The following is a 25375-nucleotide window of genomic DNA, read 5'->3' as shown; positions in this document are numbered from 1 at the left end:
TGCATGCAGGGAAGTTAAACGCACTCTGCATCAGGCCTGAAGTATTTTATTCACCCTCGGCCTGAAAAGAGGTATGTGTATATAGGCAAAAGAAGATAGTGTTTGGCAACACATTTGGTTTTTTTATAACCTTGGAATGCTCCTTTTTTGTATCAGACTCATTGACTGACTTTTCAATGACCCCAGTCCACAAAAGCAGGCTCACTATCAGAGAGCAAGAACAGTCCTCAAGGTCAGCCATCAGGTATGGAGGAGGGCTTGTGTATTTGCAATCCAGTTCCATCCAGTGAGAGTGAGCGTTTTATGAGGCAGCAACTGCTCAAAAAATCCATGGGACGTTGGAGAGTATCATGACCTAAAAAAGGACTTTCAGTATCTTCATATCTACTGAACCTTTAATTTAATACAGATGTGGCATGTTCCTATATAGACTTGCTGCATTTGAGGCATTTAATTGATAAGTACTGTATTTGGGTGATAATGGGTCTCTCATCCTTTATATCATTAAATATGTAAAAGGAATAAACAGTAAATGTAAAAAGAAGGTGGCATTGTGGTGATGGGATTATGTTAAAGAGGAAACTATAAGCCTATTTCTACTTCTCCACAGGTGATGATACTTCCCTGGGAGATGCTGATGACATTTTGAAGCAGTTTCCATCTAAAGGTGGCAGAAGGCCCACCTCTGTTGACACAGTAGCAACAGATCCCTGGCTGCGACCTGGAACATCAGAGACTGTGAAAAGATTTATGGCTGGGCAGTCAAACCAAGCTAAACTTTCTTCTGAAAACACATTACCCTTTGGTTGGCAGGGCCTGTCAACTGCACATGGTTAAATAAATCTATATTGGAACCGGCTGTGCCTTTAATCATAGAAGGAATGTTAATCACTACTGCACTTTTAACATGTTCATTTTATGTTCTCTTGTAAGAATAGTCTTATATGTAAATATTGTGAGCTATATGTATAGGGTTTTTTTTTAATGAAATGTTAAAGAAGCAGAAGCTGTAATGTAATATAATTTCTTTAAAAGGGAAAACAGACTGTGTACAGGATGTTTATTATACCAAGATAGGGAAGTGGAGGTTTTTTGCACTCTTTCTATAAGTTACACTGGTCAGTATGTTACTGATATTTCCAGTCTTAGATTTGAAGCTTGTGTGAATGTAGTATTAGATAAAAGAGAACTTTTAACATAAAAACTAAGAATCTAGAACGATTCTGCCATCATCATAGCATAAACGACAAATCTTATATTCCTTTTACTCAAGTACTTCACGTGATTTTTACCTCAATGCAGCAGTAGCTATTTTAAAACAGTGATAAGCCTGTATTTGTCCAGTATTCAAGAGTTAACTGGACAAAAGATTTATGTAAACAATTGGCTATTGCTGTTCCACTTGCTAACATTTTGCTTTCTTTTCCCAATCAATTGTGTGCTGAAATTCTAGTTATACATTTCTGCTTCTTACTGTTTGTGTTGATAATGCAGATATTGTTGAGTGAATATTGTTAATATTTAATTTATGGTCACGATTTAAAACAATTGATGAAAATAAATTATATTTTATTACCAAAATTTAAAGCTTTCTCCACCTTTTGTGGAAATGTGGGTGAGAAGTCTGAAAGAAAGGGTTAGCTTCTATAGGTACACTAGCTTCTGCCTATGGCATAAAGGGGGTCCAACGACTAGAAAAAAGATTACCAACCTTTCTGTAACTATTGTTCTTCAAGATGTGTTGCTCATGTCCATTCCGCATTAAGTGTGTGTGTACTGCATACACATTCGCCACAGATTTTTCCCTGAGCAGTATCCATTGGGCTGGCTCTAGCACCCTTTGGTGACGCACTCATGCGTGTTAGGGGCCCAGCCAGCTCCATACCCTCTCAGTTCCTTCTTGCTGGCTAACTCCAACAGAGGGGCAGAAGGGTGGGTCATGGAATGGACATGAGCAGCACATCTTGAAGAACATCAGTTACAGAAAGATTAGTAACTGCTTTTTCTTCGAGTGCTTGTCCATTCCACATTAGGTGACTCCCAAGCAGTACCTTAGGAGGTGGGCTCAGTTCATGGACATGCGATTGCAACACTGCTCTGCCAAACCCCTCATCGTCTCTAGCCTACTGAGTGATGGTGTAGTGAGATGAAAAAGTATGCACTGACAACCAGGTCGCCGCTCTGCAAATATCCTGGATTGGGACTTGGGCCAGAAACGCTGCTGAGGAAGTTTGAGCTCTTGTCAAGTGGGCTGTCAAGAGGGTGGGAGGTGGGCAGCTGCCTGCTCATAGCACATGTGAATGTAGGAAGTGATCCAGGATGAAATCCTTTGGGCTGAAACTGGCAGGCCTTTCATTCTGTCTGCTATTGCCACAAAGACCTGCATGGATTTACGGAACAGTTTGGTCCTTTCTATATAGGCCAGGGCACGCCTAACGTCCAACATGTGGAGACGCTGCTCCTCCATATTCTTGTTTTGTTTTGGAAAGAATATTAGCAGGAAGATAGCCCGATTACTATGAAACTGTAAAAATCACCTTCGGGAGGATCATGGGGTGGAGGCAAAGTTGAACCTTGTCCTTAAAGACCACGGTATACTGGATTTCTGATATAAGAGCCTTGATCTCTGAGACCCTCCTGGCTGAGGTAATCGCTACCAGGAAAGCAACCTTCCAGAAGTACGACAAGGGGCACAATGCCAGCAGCTCAAAGGGAGGGCCTGTGAGTCTTGAAAGGACCGGGTTTAGATTTCACTGGGGAATTGGTTCACAAATCTTAGTCTCTCTAAGCCCCTGAGAAAGCGAAAGGACATTGCATGGGGAAAAAAAACTACCTACCATCCACTGGAAGGTGGAAGGCTGAGATGGCTGCTAGGTGTACCTTAATAGACAAATTGGGTATGCCCTGATATTTCAGATGAAGCAGATACTCCAGCACAGACTGGAGAGGTGACCTAGTGGGTGAGAGGCCTCGTTGGGATGACCACACGGAGAAACACTTCCACTTTGCAAGGTAAGTCACTCTAGGAGATGGTTTCCTACTACCTAGTAATACCTGGTGGGCTTGCTCCGTATAGGCCAACTCTGCTGGGTTTAACCATGAGGCTTCCATGTGGTCAGGTGGAGGGCCTTGAGGTTTGGGTAAAGCAGTTGGCCGTGATCTTGTGAGATCAGGTCTGGGAGAGGTGGGGAGGGAGTGGCATTGGGGCCATTAGTGACAGGTCCCCATAATGTGCCGAACCAGTGCTGGCATGGCCATGTTGAGTCTATAAGAATAACCCTTACTCTGTCCTGCTTGATTTGAGTAAGACTTTGTGCGTGAGAGGAATGGAGGAAAATGCATAGAACGGATGCTTTGTCCAAGGGAGGAGGACAGCATGTGTGAGCGAGCCTGAGATGTGCCCGCATAGAGAGCAAAACTACTGATGCTTTCTATTTTGCTTGGTTGCAGACAGGTCTACGAGGGGAGTCCCCCACCACTGGAAGATGGCCTTGGCTATATCGGGGTGAAGGAACCACTCTTTCCAAAGCAAGAGGAGCTGTTGGCTATATCGGGGTGAAGGAACCACTCGTTCCGAAGCAAGAGGAGCTGTTTCAACGACTGTTGTGGGTGGTAAGAAGGAACTGAGAGGGGGGTGAAGCTGGCCTGCCCCCATATTACTGGCTCATGAGCACGTGGCACCAGAGGTGCTAGAGCCGGCCTGATGGATACCACAGAGGGAAAAATCTGCAGTGACTGTGCATGCGGCGTGTGCACACCTGACATGGCATAGCCATGAGCAAGCACTCGAAGAACCGGCACATACTAAGCACCAGCAGAGATAATGGTAGAGAGAGGTATGGTCAGGTAGGGTGGCATGGATTGAGGTAGGATGTTTCAGATGGTGTTAGTTTTGCCTTTGAAGAAATCAGCAAGAGCAAGAGTAAGAAAAGAATGTGTAGAGAAAGGGTAGAAGTAGTGGAGGGGAAAAGAGTTAAGAGAGAGTTTGCATCTTAGAGAAAGTCTTATTCCTATGTATGCATTCCCTCTCAAAGGGCAGTCAAAGCTGGGAGTGGAGGTACAGCTAAACAGTGGGAAATAGGCAAGTTCCTCAAAGCTTACATGGCAAAATGGGCAGAGTCCAAGCCTAGAAGTTGGCTCTGTACCTGTCTGCAGCAGATACCAGATCAACGGCCACAGCTCCTCCTCGCAAGCATTAAGTGAACAATGTAGTATAATCAAACATGTAAATGTTTTTAGAAACATCATTTTGGAAATCACAATAGCCTAAGTTCTATGGCAGTGATTATGATATTTAGGTTACCCAGCTACCTTGTGGTACTTTGTCTTCCCCCTTCAGCTTCTTCAAAGGTACGTGTATCTGGCATAACAACAGTTCCACAAGTAATGAACTTTTTCGTGTGTAGGCTTGCTGTTCTAAAAATGGGTTTCTCTGTTCAGCAGGGTCAAGCCTGTGGCACAGTAAGAAGGTTTAACTCCTGATTCTGCAAAACTTGTTTTCTGCCTCTTGGCATCTTCACGTCACCAGCCTTCCTGTGTGCTGAAGCACACGGAAAGCACTTCAGTTTCACAATGGATTCAGAGGTTTTTCTTGTGCGTGTTGGGCTTCTTGGCGTTCCTTGCTTCACCCCCGGTAGTGACTGCTCAATACCCTCAAGATAGGGAAGCTCTCCAAAATGAAGGAAGAATACAGAATATGCTTCCTCTGTCCTCATATCTCCTGTGTCTTGCTGTGAGGGGAAACTTTGCTTCTGTGCACAATGATCTCTCTTTGCTAGTCCCTAACAGCTGCTCCTTCACTGGCACTGGAGTTCCTTCAGTGCTAGCACCAGTTTCAGCTGTGTACAGCACAGCTTCTCTTGCTGTGCACCCCCGTGCTCCCTGTCAGAGCACTGGGAGGGGACAGGGCTTAGCTGCCAGTTCAAAGCCAGCTACACACTAGACACCAATTCCAAGCCAAACGGTGGTGGTGTTTATTATTGGTGTTCGAGTCGTGCCTTAAGACCCAACCAGTCTTAGGTAATTTACAAAGTTTCTACTCTGAAGAGCTTCCAGTCTAAGGCTATGTCTGCACTATGAGCTAGAGTGTGAATCCCCAGCTCCCATACACCTATGAGCTGAATGAGAGCTAGTGCGAGGATAAAGAGTAGTGTAGCCATGCAAACATGGACAGCGGCAGCAAGGCTGAGTACGTTCCCGCTGGTTTCAGGCAGGGCCACTGCTGGCACTGTGGCTACACTACCGTTTATACTTGCGCTAGCTCTCATCACGCTATCATGAGTGTGTGTGAGAGAGCTGGGAATCACACCCCTAGCTCATAGCACAGAAGTAGCCCTAGGTAGGTCTGTGCTATGGGGAAACAGCCCGTTTCATTTTGAACTGTTCTACCCAACAACTTTGCAGCATGGAGACTGCTAAAGCTTGTGTTGCTGAGCTTGTTCTGATAGTCATCCAACAATTCCTGGTGCCTCTTTGTTCCAGCCCTTCTGCCTACTCACTTCCTTCTCATCCCATCTCTACCGGAAGCTACTTGGTTGGTGTTAACACTTCAGTTCCGCACAGCAGTTCCAGGAACTCACCTGCTATCTGGCCTTATTACGAGGCATTTGAGCAGTTGCTGATGACTGCCCTGAGCCCAGAGGCCTGCATGACCTACTTCTGAACGTGGATGATCTGATGATTAGACCAGAGGGAGAGGGATCGCACCAGAAGAGAATGTGGATTCTGAGGAACAGACCACAGTGCTGGTAGCTCAGGAGCGGCCCCTGTGGCCAGATGGAGCTAGTGTGCAGCCTGGGTCAGTTTTGCTAGGACTTGTTCAGGGATGGGCCCAGAAAACAACCTGGAGCAAGAAAGAGGGGAGCAGCAGCAGGAACTACATCCATGGTTAGGCTAAGTGGCGTCTGCCATCTTCTTTATTACCATGGGGAAATTGTAGCAGATGGGGGGAGGGATTTCTGCATTATGACTTGTTATGGAGATTACATGCAGTGTGATGGGTTTTGCTTCAGTTGAGGGTGGAAGCCACCACATTTTCCTGGTGCTACTGCTGCACCTCCCTGTGTGATCCTGAATGAAAGCCACCCAGGGGAGAAAAATGTAAACACAGAACTGATTGTTACAATCTTGGCATTTTTAAAAAAGATGCAGGGTTACAGACTGGACCAACTCATATACTGCTGTCTTTGTAACTGGCATAGCAGAGGAATGGTAGGTAGATCTTTACTAGCATTAAAATATTATCTCAGATCCCATGATTGAAGACCCAGTGACTGAATTAAGTAGAAAAGTCCCTTGTAGACTGTCAGGGGCATGCTGTCCAGATTGGGGCACACGGAAGGGGAGGAAGTCAGTTGTGCTTGTTTGCAACCTTCTGCATTGTAGTTCAGCATCCTGTTAGTGTTTGCCTGAATCTTCCCCCACTCCTAGCAGGTGCTGCTTAAGAATTTTCGTGCAGAAGAAACTGAAGACAGATAAGTTAGGCAGACTTCCACCTACCTCAGCGGTAGCTTGTGAGTCTTCTTCATTCCTTAAGACTGTGTTTAGTTCCCACTTGATGAAAAGCTCCTTTGCATGGATGGGATTCCAACAGTAGCCTGGAAAATTTAGTACTTACAGTCTGTGATTTCCAGACCAGTAATATCCCACAGCCTGAACTAATGTTGAAACCAGTATGAAGCCCCTGATCTGATTGGGGTGTAGGGCAAAATTAAAAAAATTAAATCTGAAATTCTTACCATACGGTATCTTTGGTGAGGATATGTTGCAAGAAGGAGCTTGTGAATAGGCTGTGTATACTGTTTGCCATCTGTATCAAACTGTGGCTCTGCCTGGTTACAGAATGTAAAAGGGGGAGGGGAGTTATCAGTGTCTAGGAACCACAGTCATAGACCAGAAACCTATTGTGCTAGGTGCTGTACAAATCTCTCCATTTTTACCCCCTCACCTAATGAAAAATTGTGCTGGTTCATTTTCTTGGCCAGGCACTTCCACAATCACACAGGCTCCTCAACCAGCATGGGAAAAGGAAGAGGGTTACAGATGAAGTGGCCAAAAGTGAAGGATAATAATGATAGTGGTTTTCCTCAAACTGATCAGAGGACTCGGCCTCAAGCCCAGATCACCCCTAGGCTGCAGCCTTCAGTACTATCACCCATGCAGCTCCTGGAAAGTTCAGGAGCTAGGTGGGTTGGGAACAAGTCCATGAACTAGAAGGGATAGATGTATCCTATGCACTACACCCCCCCCCGTGCCCCCCCCAACCAGAGGTGGAAAGAGACCAGGAGGCATTCTGTTCCACAGCCAGTGAGACTGGAGCTTGGCCATCAGTGATTTACATTTTACACACTTGTAAGTAGTTATTGATGGACAGACACCTGGTATGTCTCTAGTGGCTATGTTAATTAGTTGATTTGACTGTACAGTGCCTTTGTGGGTGAGTGCTTGGCACCTGTCTGACTCTTCATTCCCAAAGATTAAAAGTTTCACATTCTTGTAATCATATAAAACCAATAGCAGTGGTAACCAAATAAATGTGTACTGCTATATACACGTTCATCACCTCATTCCCCTCACCCTGTGATGCAAGTATGTGGGCACACAAGGTATCCCTCCTTTCTCATGACGACTTGGACCCCAGCCCTAGTGATGAAAGGCTGGTGTGGGGAGTTTTTAGATGGCAATAGCAACCTGCTTCTGGAACAGCATTGCCTCCCTCATTTCACAGGCAGGGCAAGCTCCTCACACTGCTCCATGAAAGTCTATTTCCTCCTGTGAAACTTCTGGCCTCACTGCTGGTCATTCCATCACAGTGTGTGTGAGTGAGTGAGTTGTCCTGCACCAGAAGTGTTGCTCTACATGGGGAGAATCCACATAAGCTGCAGCAACTGAGGGGACTCTGAGTCCTGCCACTGAAATGTCACCCACCATCTTGCATAACATCAATAAGCAGGTCAGGCACAAGCAGCAACAGCTTATCCATGACTTGGCCCCAGATAGGATGAACAGGTGAGAAGCATGTAGAGCAGGAAGTTCCTCAGTTAGACATGTTGGTGACCAAAACCCCTTCCATAATAAACCAAGGCCTAGACCAGCTTCAGTTAATGAGATAATCTGAGATATATCCCAGAGCCTACTGTTTCACCAGTATGGATACATGTACAATGAGGTATGGGTAATGGGGTGCTGCACCATGGATGCTGGGAGGAGAGCTTAGCTAGTACTTGTCTGCTTCCACATGAGTCAGGACATAGGTACATACTGTACTCTGGATATATCCTCAGAGGCAAGACAGACAGACAACCATAATGTGTATTTCTCTTCGTTCAACTACCAAACACATGCCCTTGTTCATTTTGAGTGCCTCCTTCTACTCTAACTCATTCCCACTGAAAAAAACTAGCCTTATGCCAGAGAAAAACAAGCCCTTAAAACTCCCAAAAGTCTAATGCTATGCTCCTGGCTGCATCCCCGCTCCCACTCCAAGTGAGCGTATTATTTCTTAGAAGTTCAGTATATTTAGCTTCATTTGGTAAAAACAGAATGAAGAGCATGAAAGGTCAAGGAAACAGTGAAACAAGCAGGTGCAGATTACACTGGTTTGATTGCACTGATGAAAGAATTCAAAAACTTTATTGACCTATAACCTGATTAGAATATGCCAGATGAGAACCAATATTGTACAGAAAGTTGTACAGAATTTTTACATAGAAAACTTTACAGATCTGTACCATATACATTTTATTTTGTCCATCTGAAAAAATTTTCTACATCCACTGTAATACAGAATGCTTGTCTTTAACCATCAGGGCACAATTCACAGTATGAATACATTTCCAATAAATTTAACCATCCCCAAACCATGCCAGATTTGTTACTTTAATATATTCAACATTAAATTCTGTACATAGAGTGAAATCTACATCAAACAAACAAACAAAAAAAAAAGGTGACAGCAGACACAACCTAGACTGTTTGCAGTGATTCAAGTTCCAGTCCTTGAAGGATCATCATATTTCAATGGCTCTTTATATTTAAAAGCCCTAAAACAAGTATATTACAGGTAGTTATGTCAGTCGTGAGATTTTCTTCCTCTGTTCTTGACAAAATTCAGCAACACTAACTTTTGAGCTACAACAAAACAAAAATCATAACTCAAAAAATAAACCCAAACTTCTAGTGCATCTGGTAAACCATAAAATGTTATGGGTTTTTAGCAAATCAATAAGAAAATACAGAAACAAAACAATGCAGGAAGAACTGTATAGTGTTTAATAATTTATATTACAGACCTGCATCTCTGTACATTTTTCACAGAAGGATGATTACCAATATCTCAGACCGCCTGAGTGTGCAAAAAATTTTAAGAGTAAGAATATCGGACATAGTTGCTAAATACCTTTTACCATGAACAATAATTTTCCATTCTTTTTTCACTATAAACATTTTATCCTTCAAAATACAGCTCTCCTGAGTTGTACTTCTGGCAGAAGTTCAAACCTTTACATATATAGATAGTTCTTTGGGTACGTTTTAATTTCACACCCGCCATAAACATCTGTTGCTATACTGCTGTCTAGGACAGTAAAGGATATCGTAGCCCATGCTGACAACAGGACTGTGCTAAAAACTGGCTCTATGCTCAACATGAGCCAGGAAAGAGAACCAATAGAGATAATCCATCAGAAAACTGAAAGGGACTGGAGTGTTGCGAGCCTGAATTACAGTTGTAAGTATCTGTACCATTAACCCTTAGATACACGTTGCCATACAAATAAACTGTTTTTATGGCTATCCAGACAGAAAGCCTCAGCTACCTGGTCCTTTTAAATAGCTGAGGGGTGTAATCTCGTAAGAGAGCAATATTCAGTCAGCACTTGCTACTGCTTGTTTGTTCCAGGCTCCTGCTCTGGTGGTTGGGATATCTGAAAAACTACACCAATCCGCAGGAAAAACCTTCGCAGAACAGCTCGAAGTTCAGGAATTAGGTCAAACTGCATAATTTCACACAAGAGAGGGTAGTAGAAGGAGGCATGAGCTTTGAACTGAGGGGGGAAAAAATAAAAAGTTATTCTATTATACATCAATCTTCCCCCACACTTCCACAAGCCTGTGCTTTAGAGCGAAGGATTTCAAATACTATGCATCAAGGTGAGACACAGACACAAAATGGTGACAAATGTTAATGGAGCTCAAGGAAAAACAATTTTATAGGTATCCTGCAGTGGCTATATACTGTACACATTTTTTTTTTAAACTATTGCTTATTCTGAGAAAGAAGGGGGCTTTCCTTTTCCACTGAAGATTTGTGCACCGTGTCAGCTTACATTTGCAGCATGGCATCAAATTTTACTAAACCCAAGAACGTTTAGTGGGGTGTGGGAGCCGTGGAGGAGGTCTCAGATGAAACTACAATAATTACTTGCTGTACAATTGCTGAAACATTCTAATTTGTCCACAAGATTCATTCCAAAATTCATTATTACACACAGCATAGGAGTATACAGGAACTGGGTGTTATGGGAAGAATTAGGAAAAGAACATATTAACCAACAATCCTTCCCTCATAGTAGCTTTGTGTGGGAAGCAACTTTCAAAGACCGCCCTCAAGGCAGACGTATCATGTCTTCGTGTTTTTTTATTACAGTATGCTTGTTCTTCCTTCCATCCTCCTCCTCCTCTCTAGTGTCTGTCATTGTCCCCCATGTACTGTCTCAAATTAGACAGTAAGTTCCTTAGGGCGGGACATTTTCTCAATTGTCCGTAAAACAGCACAAACATTTAAAGGTCTATAAGTAACTACAAAACCATATAATATCTTAGTACTTTTTTGGCTTCATGTTTTCAAAGTTTTTTGAGCACATCAGTGTTCAGATAATAAAACCTGGAACCAGTTCTGATTTGCAGTACTATTTTAAAATAGCTTTTATGCAAATACTTACCCTTTCATCACTTATCTTGAGGACCTTAGTCAAGAATAAGAGTAGTAGATTAGTCCAGGCTTCCCGGTGACTTTCTGATGCAAGAGTAAGGAAGTAACTTAGAGCTTCACTGCAGACACTACAAAGAACATAAAATTACAGAAGGTAAAGTGTTTACAAATACTATTGTAACCATAATAAATACCGAACGAGCCCTTGGGAAGAACAGAACCATTTTGGGAAAGGGAGCGTGAGCCTCATTGCCAAAATAAATGAGAAGTGCCCTAAAAATGTAAGTAGGGAAGAGAATCTCAAACCCCATCCCTGTTGTAGTTTTGCACAACTGGTACTTCTAACAGTCCTAGGATTAATATCAGGGACGCTGCCTGTCAGGATTGAGCTGGACAGGCAAAGCGTGGTGCCTGCCCCAGCCAGTGCTATCATGCTCAAGCTGATCATATTTTCTTCCAATATATTACACAAAACAGTAGTAGCAGGCTCTCTCAGAGGCGTTAGAAAATGACAGAAGCAGAAAGATACTTAAAGTACTTCTATATTTCATATAATTTCTGGATGTGATAACAGACCTCACACAGATTTATCACTCTTTCAGAGTCACTGGATAGTCTGTAAATCTCAGTGCTATCACCACTGTATTTAAGTCCAGTATTGTTCAGTCACTTGAAAGGGTTCTGTAGACTAAACATTTTCTTCCAACAAATATGAGAGTTCAGAATAATTAATAACCAATGCCCCCAAGAGGCAGTGTGTGTCAGTAGGTTCCTGAAGCTCAGTGGCAACTGAGCCATTTCCTACAAGGGAGAGTATGTAGTGAATTCTCAAAGAAAAATGGTGTCTATTCTCAGATTCATGTGAAAAGTTGACCACCTGCTCCCCTTTAACGAACAGCAGCAGCAAAAACTTTAGGAGCAAAGGAAATCCCCACTGCACCCCACCTCCGCGTGGAACACAAACCAGGGTTAAGGCTGACACCATCCTATGTTCTGCCACTTTTGCAAGGTTTTATGGACATGGCAGGGAGAGAGCGGAGAAGATCAGAAGAACTGCACTCTTCTACACCACATCAGGCATTTCAGCTGTAACTTTCATTGTAAAGTTTCATTTCCTTTTCAACACTATATAAACGTTAGCAACTGTACATATAGCAAGTCAGATAGAGCACATTAATGTGTTTCGTGCTTAAAAATATGTATTTTAATGTTACAGCTATTACAATGATCTTACTTCAGTAATCTTTGCTGGACTTCATCCCAGGCACCGGTGCGGCTTTCATCCATGTACATGCGGAAAAGAATGCGCAACCCACAGGCCAGGCTACTAGTCTCCTGTTTCAAAAGATTGGGCTTTGATTTGCCTTTAAAACCTGGAGAAATACAAGGAATACATTTAAATTTGTTACTTTCATCTTGAAGTTTCCCTTTGTACTTTTATCTTTTTAAAATGCTTGTTTGCCAGTAAGTGGCCACTACAAATTACCGATTTATTTAGATCTTGCAGCAGACAGCACCATAGGGCAGTGCTATTGTTTGGAGTTTCTGTGTACTACCTTGATTATCATACACACTGTAAGAAGAGTGATCACTTTAGATAAGCTATTACCAGCAGGAGAGTGGGGTGGGGGGAGAAAACCTTTTGAAGTGATAAACACCCATTTTTTCATGGTCTGTGTGTATAAAAACATTCTCACTGCATTTTCCACTTTTATGCATCCAATGAAGTGAGCTGTAGCTCACGAAAGTTTATGCTCAAATAAATTGGTTAGTCTCTAAGGTGTCACAAGTACTCCTTTTCTTTTTGCGGATACAGACTAACACGGCTGCTACTCTGAAACCTGTGTACTACCGTAATCATTTGCCTGGCATCATTTTCCTGCATGATCCTGGATGTGTTTGAAGTCTGTGACTATGATAAAAAGGTGGGGCCTGGAGGTCTGAACATAGGACGTAGAGCCACAAACTCCAAAGTCCTCAGTGTTCATACAGACTATTGGTCCTTGACAGACCCAGTCTTTATGCCTCAGTTTCCTCATCTGCAAAATGTACTTCACAGGGATGTTGGTACTACCCCTCCATTCCAAACCTGTCTCCTGTCCAAACTAAAATCTCAGCCTCTCTCTCTGACATCTTGTGAATGTCTAACCATCAACGCAAGCTCAACGTGGCTAAAACTGAGTTCTTAATCTCCTCCCCTCCAATCCAAGTCATCCCTGCTACTTCCTTTCTTCATCACTGTAGACAACACCACTATCTTGCAGTCGGGCTGGTTATGAGTGACTGACACATCGCATGTCCTGGCTATGTCTAAATCTTGCCAATACTTTCTACATAACGTCTCTTAAGGAACAGCCTCCCTTATCCATTCACTCCGCTAACACTTTTTGTCCAGCCTCTCATCAGCTTGCATCTTGATTGCAGCAACATCCTTTTTTCTGGCCCTGACAAATGCAGTCTTGCTCTGCTCGTATCCATTCAGGATACTGCTGCAAAGACCATTTTCCTAGCCCATCACTTTACGGAAAATCTTTTTCTGGGGTCATTTCTAATGCATAAGTTTGGACATATGCCTGCAGGCTGACTTTTGGCCTCGCCGTTGTTCGGCCTGAGTGGTGGTGTGTTTATAAGTTGCTATAGAGGTGATGTTTTTAAAACAGAATGTACTTAACACATCTATAAAATGTTCTGTCAAAGGCCACTGAAGGAAACGGCAAGGAGGAAGAGGACCGGAAAGTACCCCAAAACCCTATGCAAAGAAACAGGTCAAAATGACCTGGCCAAACTTTCACAAATATACATAATCAGTGGTAATAAACCAACAACAAAAGAGAACAACATGAAATTAGCTTAGACAGCAAAAGTATAAAGGTCATGCATGCATACTGCATAAGTTACTTAATATTCATGATACTCACTGGTGATTGGAAAAAGTCAAAATAATGAATATTTAATTTGGATGTGTATAAATATGTGAAAGATTGTAAGGGCAGTTGCAGCATTGTAGGAGAAATCCATCATGAACTGCCTATGCCCTGGGAGAAGATAATTGTCCACTGCCTTTTTCTGTATGTCTGTTGTTTCTTATTTTAACAGTAATGGTAATCCCAAGGAATGCTTTTGGTCCAAATTAATAAACCGGAGTGTCTTGGACCCAACTACATACCTTTCTCACCCAACAGTCTTGACCACGTTACTCCTCAATTTGCAGCCCTCCAATGGCTTCCCCCTTCTCAACTGCAACAAACTCCTGGTCTTCTCCCTCAAGGCCTGTAATGACCTATTCCCACCCTACCGATCATGTCCTATTCAGTATTGAAAGGTCATCATCCTTCTCTGATCAGCCCACGATGCCAGCCTCAAGGGCCCATTTGTTAAATTTTCAAACAAGGATCTTCGTGCTTTCTCTCATGACGACCCTCACAGTTGGGAAGAGCTCCCCAGAAACTGCAAAACTAACTCATTCTCCTCCTTCAAACTGCTTTGATGTGAACCCTACAAAAAAAACAACACTTTGGCTGCTGGAGTGCCAAGAACTAGTGTGTATCATGCTGACCAGTACTGTCTCATTGTTTTCATGTACACCAGTCATTCTGGCTGTATACATCTCGACTCTTGCCTTATACTCAGACTGTAAACTCTGAGAAGAAGGGACTATCTTTTTGTTCAGTGTTTGAATAGAGCCTAGCATACTGAGATCCTGGTCTATGACAGAGGCTGCTAGGCACTACAACAATAATTAATAATTAACAACAACAACGATCAAAGTCTATCAGGCAACAAAAAGTGACATCACTGCATGCTGGGAACAAAAATGACAAAACGCTTTTTTACAGATTCCATTTTTATAATTAAAAGCACTGAATAATATGGAATAAGGAACAATGTTTGGCTGAAAATATCTGGATATAGATGAGAGACAAGAAGGGTGAGGTAATATCTTTTAATGGACCAACTTCTGTTTGTGAGAGAGACAAGCCTTTAAGCTTACAAAGAGCTTTTCTTCCAGTCTGGGAAAGATACTGAGGCTACATCTGTACTACCGCACTTACAGTGGCACTGCTGTAGGGCTTCCGGTGAAGATGCTCTAAGCCTGTCTCTGAAATCTAGTGAATTTTTAGAAGTATAACTAGAAAAACAGCCTGGAAAATATCTCCAGCAGAACTGGAAAATAAGAGCCTACCTTTACCAAATATTAAGGGCGCACAGCTGAAGATACCTGAAGCTAAAATCCTTCCAAGAGATTTTAACTAGCTGGGAATCCTAACTGTAGGCCTAGCGTGACATGAGTAATTGGCCACGGGTGAGGCTTCGTTTCTTGGAAGACAAGATTAGGGAGGTAAATCGATTAGCTGGCTGAAAACAGAATGTCTGTACTAGCAACTTCATGGGGATGCCCAGAGAACCATTTCCAACAGACAAGATAACAATGGATAAAAGAAGCCTGGAACATAAGATGAGGTAAAGAGTAAGTTGTGCATGGACAGTGCACGCTGTATAGGGATTTGTTCTTACGAAGTGATCAAGCCAATCCCAAAATGTGTGATGCACAGTATACCAAATGCAATGTCATGTGTAAATGTATATTAAGGAAGAGTTTTGCTGTGTAACTTCGGATGAGTGATATGCCCTAGACCAGGGGTCTCAAACACACGGCCCGCGAGGCTATTTCCTGCGGTCCGCCAAGCTCCCCGCCCACCCCGCTCTGCCTTGCCTACCTCCGGGCCAGGGGTGGGCAAACTACAGCCTGCGGGCTGAGATTGCCCCCCCTAGCGCCACGAGCCCCGAGCTGCTCGGTGGGGAGGGGCACAGAGGGCTCCGTGCGTTGCTTCCAGGCACCACCCCCCGCAGCTCCCATTGGCCGGGAACAGGGAACCTCAGCCAATGGGAGCTTTGGGGGAGGTACCTGGAGGAGTGGCAAAAGCAGTGCACAGAGCCCTGTGCTCCACCTCCCCCAGTAGCAACAGGGACGTGGTTCTGGCTGCTTCCCGGAGCGGAGCAGAGCAGCACAGGGCTGGGGCCAGGGCAGTGCACACTGCTACCACCCCAGAGTCGCTCCAGGTAAGCGGCGCCGGGCTGGAGCCTGCACCCCAAGCCCTTGCCCTGAGCCCCCTGCCGCGCCCTGCACCCCAACTCCCTGCAACGAGCCACTTCCTACACTTAACTCTGATCAGCTCAACATTGCTTTGCTGTGGGACAAATAAAGGAACCTGACTGATGAGACTGGCATCAAACTAAGTCTTTGGGGAACTGAGTACAAGAAGTCTCAGGGGAACCCCAAACACTAATCAGACAAGACAAATAGGAAACAGAGGCAGAGAAAGGTGGAATGACTTGCCTAAGGTCATACAGGAGGTTAATGGTAGATCCAGGAATAGAACTCATGTCCCACTCTAGTGCCCTATGCACTGGACTACACTGTCTCAATCACACAGTGATGGTTTAAAATACTAATTTTTAACTAAAAAATAATTTGCTAAAACACCAAGGTTTGGCAAGCTATTACCATGTGTGCATATTAACTGCTCTCATAAGGTTCAATACAACTCAACTGCTATTAAAGTTCTATATAAATGCATATTCTTATACATTCACACCATACACAGGATCCAACTGAGATGGCTGAGTGAGTGCATGCTGGTAACAGACACCAAACAACGAATTATGCGTTCACAGTACGGTGGGTGCACTATTGCTGAAAGTATTAACATACCTGGATTGGGTCCCAAGGAATATACGAATACATAATACTACAGGAAATTTCCACTTTCCATCAACAAAGAGTCTTAGATAATGGCATTTATTTCAAGCACTTAAGTATATATATATATACTTAAGTGCTTTTATAAGTGTTTTATATATATATATATATATATAAAACAAAGGCTGGGATTTTTCACAGAAGCCTATGGGAGTTGGGTGCCTAACTCTTTTAGGCTCCTTTAAAAATCCCAACCAAAAAAATTGACATTTAGAATCAGAGTTTAAGGCCAGAAAGGACCACTGGATCACCTAGTCTGACCTCCTGTATATCAGAAGCCACCAAACTACCCAGCACCGACTCTTCAAAGTGTTTTACGAACATTAATCTATCCTTCCAATCACTGTAGGGTATTATCAGCCCCTTTTATTACACAGGAAATTTAATCACAAGGAAGTTAAATAAGTTGATGAAGACCAAGCAAGAAGTTATTGGAAAAAACAGGCATAAAACCCAGAGGCTCTTAACTCTTAAGTTTCAGACTTAAGACACTAGACCAGTGGTGGGCAACCTGCGGTCCGCATGCAGCCCATCAGGGTAATCTGATTGCATGGTGTGAGACATTTTGCTGACGTTGACCATCCACAGGCACAGCTCCCAGTGGCCGCGATTTACGTTTCAGGCCAATGGGAGCTGCGGGAAGTGGCAGCCAGTACATCCCTGTGGCCCGCCGCTTCCCGCAGCTCCCATTGGCCGAGAACAGAGAACTGCGGCCACTGGGAGCTGCAGGAGGCCATGCCTGCGGATGGTCAACATCAGCAAAATGTCTTGCAGCCCGCAATCAGATTACCCTGATAGGCTGTAGGTTGCCCACCACTGCACTAGACATTGCTAACCACTGGCACCAACTTTCCAAAGCGCCAGGGGGTGCTTGACACCCCGGCTGATCCTGCCCAGTTCTGCCCCTTTCCCCGATCGTGCCACATCCTCGCTCCTCCCCCACTCCCTCCCAGCCTCCTGCCTGCCGCGAAACAGCTGTTTGTGGCAGTCAGGAGGCACGGGGAGGGAGAGGGAGGCGTTGATTTGCAGGGCCCGCCGGCAGGTGGGAGGCGCTGGGGAGTGGGAGGGAGTTGATAGGGGGGCTGCCGGTGGGTGCTCAGCACCCACCATCTTTTCCCCGTGGGTGCTCCAACCCCAGAGCACCCATGGAGTCAGCGCCTATGTTGCTAACTCTCTGAAATACTTTCAGTTAATGAATTAATGTTAGCTGTACGACCTAAGGACTGAACTCTGTACTTAAAGTCCCTACCAAAAAGGATATATGTTTCAAATGTAACCTACCACTAAGCTATGCATTTACTTTAGGACAGCTAAGTACATCCTCACCGAGTTTGGTTTAATGTTATAAACCAAAACTAAACTATCATACATTTTTATTTTATCTCTTTCCTTTTCTGAAAGGAAAATTTCTTTTAAAGGAAAAGAAATGTCAGGTATTTAAGTAACCAACCAGAAAAGAATCTCCATTGAGCTCTATGACTAATATACCTATACTAATATACCATGCCGGTGCTCCCTAAGGTGATATAGTAAGGCAATCAGCTCAAAACACCCAACTGATTCGGTTCAAGACATAGTAACATTGTTTTCTCAAATATTTGTCTAAATGGAGGTGACCCACCTGCTTTCCAGAGGGCAGTTCTTTGTTCATTGTTTGAATTAAAAGCTTTCGCAAATCTGTGAGATTCCAGCAAACAGTCCAGCAGTTTGAAAAGCTGTTGCGATGTTAGAAAACGGTACATTCCTTGATCTTGTGTGTCCACATGAACATCGAAGTCTACTGCATCTCTCTTTAAAAAACAGACTTAGAACAGTCAGACTCAGAACCGTACTGACTACTGATCGTTGGTCATGGCAGTTAAGCTTTGCGATATCAGTCATTAACAACTGATTATGCTAACTCAAGGGTAAAAGGCTGTTGAAATTTTATTATTCTATAATTTCTCTTTTAAAGACAGACACTATGAATTATCCCCCTTACCTTATTTCTAGCCGTATACATACTTTAACTTAGATCTGGATAGAAAAAACAAACAAGTAGCAACGTATACTAGGTAAGGAAATTTCATCACACACTCGTAATATCTAAATTTAAGCCTCCACAAAGTAGTCTGCCTGTGTGTGGGAAGGCTGAATTAATGTAAGGTTTGACAGACACTTTGGTTGCTTTGTTGGAAATGATGTAATTGTTCTAAGAAACTGTTAGTTGACCGAAGTCACAAGAGTTTATGGAACTTAATCTACCAGTAAAAATCTTCCCAAAAGACTAACACCAACCACTCAAACTTACTTGTGCTGCTGCTAGATTCTCTGCATCTTCTTTTTTGCTGGTTGCTGGGAAGAACACAATGTTGTCGATAGTCTGAATAAGCTCCAGTTGTACAACACATTTGATTAACAGAGCAGCAAACAACTTCTGTTCTGGAAATTCTTAAAAAAAAATCACCAAAATTGCTTATTCTAGCAACTTTAACAGTTATTCAAGCAAAAAAAGTACAGTACAACTTAAATCTGTAAGTAATTTATTTTAGTGAAGACTTTCAGGACAGACCTACACTTAAAAAAATGTAATTGCATGGACATTTAGAAACCAAGCCTGAAATGTAAAAATTCATCCACTGAATTATCACCACACAAAAAACAGTTTGTCAATATATTTTATAATGGGGAAGGGATTTTTTCCCCCATCTTTTCAAACCTCTAAAATTGTTGAAGGGTTTTAGTTCAGTTGGGACTCTTCTTGGCAGTATGGCAGAATAGCAAGAACTCATCAGGAAAAGTGATGGTCACTTATATCTTCACACTTGTTTGAAAGGGTCCATTTTTGTATTTGCCTTCTCTATACTGGAAAATACTTGCAAGTTAAATGGGGTAATTAGCCACTAGTACTTCAAGTATCTACACATAAATTTGCAACTAAGGTTCTAGAGGCATGCTTTGTTACATTTGTTAGTTCTCCTATGGGCAGGAAAGACATTTTTTTGTTCTCAGCTAGTGTTAGGTTATAATGTTACCTCCCCCACAAAAATTTAAATTCAGGGAAAGAAAGATTAAGTTACTAATTTATAATAATTTTATAAGGCGTCAAATAATGTGTTTAAGAAATCTTGCTTTAAGTTACAAATTTACTAGCAACCCAAAGCAAGATTTTTAAATACAGGATGAAATCCTGGCCCCATGGAAGCCAATGGGAGTTTTGCCATGGACTTCCATGGGGCCAAAATTTCATTCAAGGTGTTTTTCTCCTTATAAAATGTTTAATTCTTGCCCTCATCACAGAGAACTAAAAATCATATATCCATTAAATAATATCTTCAACACAGCATATCTCAATCTTTTTGTGCTGGAAACCCCCTTTGGGACTTAAAAGAAACTGTGACCGCCCCCTATGCTAAAACTTCAAAAAACTTCAAAATCCCCTTATTCTTAATTTACTGAATAATATTTAAGGTAATACCAGTCCACCAGCGTTAATAAATATTTCAAACCTATGAAAATATATAGAGTAATTTGTTATTGTTTTTCGCAGCTAGCACATGTGTCTGTGCACTTTTCAGTGAGGTCTTCTTGTGCAATGGATAAATGTTTAAAGAGAGCTCAAGCAAGTACTTCACAGAATGAATGAGTGAAGAAGGTAAAGTGAAGAAAATACGATTGCAGCTATTTAATGTACAGTTTTACAGCAATCAAAAATAAACTTCATTGTGTTGTGTGCAGTGAAGTGCTAAGTGTTGAAAGCAGGAAACCTTTGAAATTAATGTGGCATTTGGAGAGTAAACATCTACAGTTGAAGAACAAGCCTCCTGAGTTCTCTAGAAAATGGAACAGCTTGAATAGCCAGCAAACACTGAGGCCGAATACAAGGAATGTCAGTAAGAATGCTCTTGAAGCTTCATCTCTCATGTTACTTTGTATTGCCCAAACATGTAAGGTACATACAATAGCTGAGAATCTCATACTTCCTGTGGCATTAGACATGGTTACAAGCATGCTCGGCTATGGAGAGGCAAATAAACTTAAAGCTATTCCTTTATGAAATTTTACAGTTTTGAGGTATATTAATGAAATGGCTGATGACATTCATGAGCAGTTGAAAGAAAAGTTAAAATGGACTGAATTCCTATCTGTTCAGTTTCATGAATCAACAGATGTTCCAGGATCAGCACAGTTCTTAGCTTTCCTTCGATACAATTCAGATGCTACTGTTGAGAAAAACATGCTCTTCTGTAAAGTGCTTGCCTACCCACACGACTGGTAAATGTCTATTTAACATTTTTGCTGACGCTACCAAATGATTTTAAATCGATTGGAAAAAATGTATTATTATATGCAGTGATGGTACCAAAGCAATGACTAGCAAGAACAGTGGGCTTGTTGCAATATTAAGAACAATTATGCTGCATACAATTTAGACCCATTGCTTCTTACATCGGCAAGCACTTGCTGCAAAAGGAATGCCTTCTGAGTTGCATTAGGTGCTTGATGAGTCTGTAAAAGTTGTGATTTTTATAAAAAGCCAATTTCTATCAGCTCGCCTGTTTGTGATGAAATGGGTGCTCTTCATAAAAGTCTTCTCTTGCACACTGAACTGAGGTGGCTCTCAGGGGGAAAAGCATTAAGCAGACTTTCTGAATTGCTAGCTGAAGTACTTATGATACCACAGGATCAAGGGTCTCCTTTTGCTAAATCGTTCAGGGATCTTTTAAGGCTTCTTCAATTGGCTTACTCAGACATCTTCAATCATCTCAATGAGTTAAATATGAGTTTTTAACAGCACAAAACCACAATTGTGTTGGGAGACAAAGCGAGAGCCTTTGGAAAGAAGCTTGGAGCCTGGTCTGCTCGGCTTCAGAGTGGAAACTTCGAGTCATTTCCTCTGAGTTGCAAGTTCATTTAATCAATTGCCGACCACAAGAGTGTGGACATGAAACATTATGATTGAACATATACTTGAACTTAAAAAGCAGTTCCAGGATTACTTCCCCCTGATGACGAAGAATTAATCTGTTGAACAAAAGAGAAGTCGAGTCTGCTGAACTTGCAGGAAGTCTGCAAGATAAACTGATCAAGTTTTCATCTGACAAAAAGCTTCAGTGTTCATTTCTTTCTGAAGATGTTTGCATGTTTTGAATGGCTTAGAAGCATGAGTATCCCGAACTTGTAAGTGAAGCTTTGAAAGTTTTAATCCCGTATGCAACAACATACTTATGTGCATTGGGATTCTCATCAATGGTTTCTTCAATTCAACCCAACATAAAAAAATTAGCTGGTACAAAACAAGAACAAGTGGCTCATTGAAGGACTCTTAATTTATAAAAGTGAACTTACAGTTTGTTTCTGCGTAAAAATATACTTTCATCTGGCACACAAAAGTTTTTTCGTACCTTTACTTGCGACCCTCCTAAACCCATCCTGAGGACACCCTCCGCCCCCGAGGTTGAGAAACATTACTTTAACAGATACAAAATCCTCTATCAAGCATTCCTCTCTTTATTTAAAGAAAGACTTACTTGCTGTAGGTCTGATTTTGCTGATCTCTTCACTTGCTGTGGACCCCACAATGGGCTGAATCTGCTGTTTATCTGAAGATCTTGGCTGGACAGTATCATGAATATCTACAGATTTCTGTGATATTGTATCCTGAAAATAAAATAAACCCAATAGTTGGTACATCAAATAAACTGAACAGAAGTTCACCAATGGGTCAACTTTCAATAAAATGTAACTGTAATTTACTGACAACAATTTTTGAGGAGTTTTCTATTTCATTATTGTGATTATTTAAAAAAATATGCACTACAGCAGTTTTTAATATTAGAATTGGGAGAAGACCAATTCAAGTAATAAGGTTCACCAAGACAAGGATTGATAACTTCTCAAATATGTGCATGTAGAGTAAAGTAATATAATCAAATAACTAAGATAAAATATGTAATACATTGAAATCAAGAGAATACTTTGCACTTACAATCATTTTTTACCATTTTCAAATACTTTAGTGGACCATGTACTAGCATGTCAAGTAAAAGCTTAATTCAAGTTTCAATGGATTAACTAAAATACATTAACTGTAGTATAATTCTGAAACTGGCGTTGCTCTATACCTTCCTTCCAGGTGCTTTATTTACAAATTCTTAGACCCACTTTGCGAAGTATCATTCTCCAATATATAAATGGGTGAAACTAAGGCATACAGATGTAATTGGCAGATCTTGGAATGCTTCAAATAGCAAGAGTAAGTGGGCAGTATAACTGAACTTTAATCTTTATTTGTTTCAAGTCCCCTGAAGTCATGAATGATCACCTCTTGATCTACGATTTATGCCCACCACAGAAGTCTACTGCAGCAAGATGTTGGCTTGGCGGATGGAAGTATTAGGTAAATGCCCTATTTAATATTATTATTATTGGTATTTGATAGCTAGCTGCTTCAGTAGATTTCTGTGATTTTATATATATATATATATATAAAATCAGGAATACTAAAAAATGGGGGAGTCACAATACAAGACAAGATCCATGACTTGGGATGACCTGAAAGAGAAAAGTGGCTGCATTATATGAATAGCTTCCTTATTCTTGCTGGTTTGAGTATTCTGCATACTAAATTGAAGAATTTTATTTTATTTTTTCACTATTTGTTGATCACCCTTAAGACTACTCCCTGCCTTTCATTTTTAAGTACTCATGGGAAGAGGCAGAAGTATTAAATTATGTAATTTAATATAGAAATAAGAATATTCTATCATTAACTGCTGAAGTAGATTATATAGATGTGTGATTATTCTTCCTTTCAATAAGCAAATATTTCCAGTGTCTATTGTCCAGTAAATGCAATTTGAGAATATGATGATTTAAATATAAGCATTCAAACACTTACATCATACCAATAATAGTAACCAGGATTGGGTTTTCATCAAACAGTGGACAACTCCTCTCCTCATTTTATATGAATGCACTTTTGATTTTATACTATTGTGTATAATACCCAGCACTGTTGCATGCAAAAAACTTTTAAGGAACAATCTAAGACAACAGGGCCATTCAGATACAAAATAAAGGGAGGTTAAGTGCTTTACTGGTTATGGATGAATGGGAGTCAGGACTTCTGGATTTCATTTCCAGTTTTTGTTGCTGCCTTTCTCACTGCACGAAACTGGGCAAGTCACAACTACTGTCTCTCAGATTATGCATCTGAAAACGTGGGTATAAGACTTCCTACCTACCTTACAGGAAAACTGTGAAACAGCTTTATTTTAAAATGTTGAGTAAACTTAACTGCTGATTGATCATGAAAATCCACAAACCCTAGCAAACCATACCACAGGATCTAAGGCTATGTCCTCACTGAAAAAGGTACATTTTTTACATAGAGATAGCTAATTTGACATAAACACACATTTTTTTTTTGCAATGAAGACAAAGCCTGAGACTCTGGGCTTTTTATAAAACATCACTGTGAGGCTACTTTAATTTTAAAAAGACAACAGCAGCTTTTTAGTTTATTCAAATGATCAAGGAGTATCCAGTGCAATATTCAACTATTTACATATTGTACAGCTTTCAGCTTTATTTCTAATAACTTCAAATGACTGGAAGTTCAAAAATAATGCCATCCACTACCATTTTATATAGAAAGCACTTCATGCACATCAGCCAGTCAGAATGTGGCAAGTACACCTAATAACACTGAATGAGCGTATTGGCTAGAGGTCTAATACTACCAGAAATGAAACAGTTCACATTTGTGTTTTGCCATAATTAGACCCCATGAAGAGAAATGGAGGAAGTTCACATCTTAGTGTTACTGTTCTGGGCCTTGATCCTGTGATGGCATCCAGATAGATGGACCTTTTCACCCATGCAGAGACTAAGGCCACGTCTACACTACCCGCCGGATTGGCGGGTAGTGATCGATCTATCGGGGATCGATTTATCGCGTCTAGCGATAGCTCTGCCGTCGACTCCGGAACTCCACCAGGGCGAGAGGCGGAAGCGGAGTTGATGGGGAGCAGCAGCCGTCGATCCCGCGCTGTGAGAACGCGAAGTAAGTGATTCTAAGTCGATCTCGTAGCTATTCTCGTAGCTGAAGTTGCGTATCTTAGATCAATCCCCCCACCCCCAGTGTAGACCAGGCCTTAGGCCCCCTATGTCCTATGAAGATTTACCCAAGGGCTTAATTTAAAAAGCATGAGCTGTTCCATTGAAATCAATGGGACTCAGGCCCTTAGTCACTTAAGGATTCAAATCCAAAGAAACAACAGCATGTCAGTTTACACCATCAAGGCTTTGAGACTAGATGGGTTACAAACTTTATTTATTTTTAAATGAAAGTTTATATTCTTATTAGGAAACAAAATATGTGAGAAACCCTCCCCTCCCCCCCAAAATCACTGAAGTGCAATGATTTTCTGTGATTATACACTATAGATTTTACTGTGCTAGCCTAGCTAGAAAGATAAATGTACTGTTAATTAAATCTAATCAAAACAATGTTATCGTCCAAGGAGCCTTACCACCACTATATATGGGTTTATCAGAAATGTGCACATGTACAGGAATATAGCTTACCTACTTCTGCACAACACAATGTATAAGCACTGCATAAACAGACTGAAAAAACACTATTTCTTGGCAGCTGAATGCTGTTTTTAAAGTAACTTAGCTAGAAAAGCATTTCCAAC

At 41.7% G+C, this 25375-nt stretch overlaps 2 protein-coding genes and 1 long non-coding RNA gene across 22 annotated transcripts in view; 2 read left to right on the top strand and 1 right to left on the bottom strand.

The window, feature by feature from the left end:
• The window catches only part of CSPP1 (centrosome and spindle pole associated protein 1), a 171108-nt gene extending 169527 nt beyond the window's left edge, over window positions 1-1581 (top strand). For 17 of the 19 annotated variants that reach the window (XM_043539532.1, XM_043539538.1, XM_043539533.1 and 14 more), the window contains one exon: window positions 611-1581. In XM_043539532.1, the coding sequence (XP_043395467.1) occupies window positions 611-837 (227 nt within the window). In that variant the 3' untranslated portion in view covers window positions 838-1581. The remainder of the gene's footprint in view (window positions 1-610) is intronic. The other 2 variants (XR_005224296.2, XM_037892487.2) reach the window with 2 other exon arrangements.
• A 1768-nt stretch (window positions 1582-3349) lies between these two features.
• Window positions 3350-24944, top strand: LOC122464455. Its single transcript, XR_006288494.1, has 3 exons — window positions 3350-3612; window positions 22972-23070; window positions 24457-24944. It is a non-coding gene; the product is annotated as an uncharacterized LOC122464455 (long non-coding RNA).
• ARFGEF1 (ADP ribosylation factor guanine nucleotide exchange factor 1) overlaps window positions 8599-25375 on the bottom strand; it is a 184009-nt gene continuing 167232 nt past the window's right edge. For both annotated transcript variants that reach the window (XM_037892470.2, XM_043539525.1), the window contains exons 34-39: window positions 22202-22331; window positions 18982-19121; window positions 18313-18481; window positions 12165-12303; window positions 10941-11058; window positions 8599-10043 (exon numbers count right to left, since the gene is read on the bottom strand). In XM_037892470.2, coding sequence (XP_037748398.1) covers window positions 9879-10043; window positions 10941-11058; window positions 12165-12303; window positions 18313-18481; window positions 18982-19121; window positions 22202-22331 — 861 coding nt within the window. In that variant the 3' untranslated portion in view covers window positions 8599-9878. The remainder of the gene's footprint in view (window positions 10044-10940; window positions 11059-12164; window positions 12304-18312; window positions 18482-18981; window positions 19122-22201; window positions 22332-25375) is intronic.

This window comes from Chelonia mydas, chromosome 2 (assembly GCF_015237465.2).
Source record: "Chelonia mydas isolate rCheMyd1 chromosome 2, rCheMyd1.pri.v2, whole genome shotgun sequence".
NCBI lineage: Eukaryota > Metazoa > Chordata > Testudines > Cheloniidae > Chelonia > Chelonia mydas.
The sequence above is the reverse complement of the archived record's forward strand: the minus strand, read 5'-3'. Positions and strand labels throughout refer to the sequence as shown.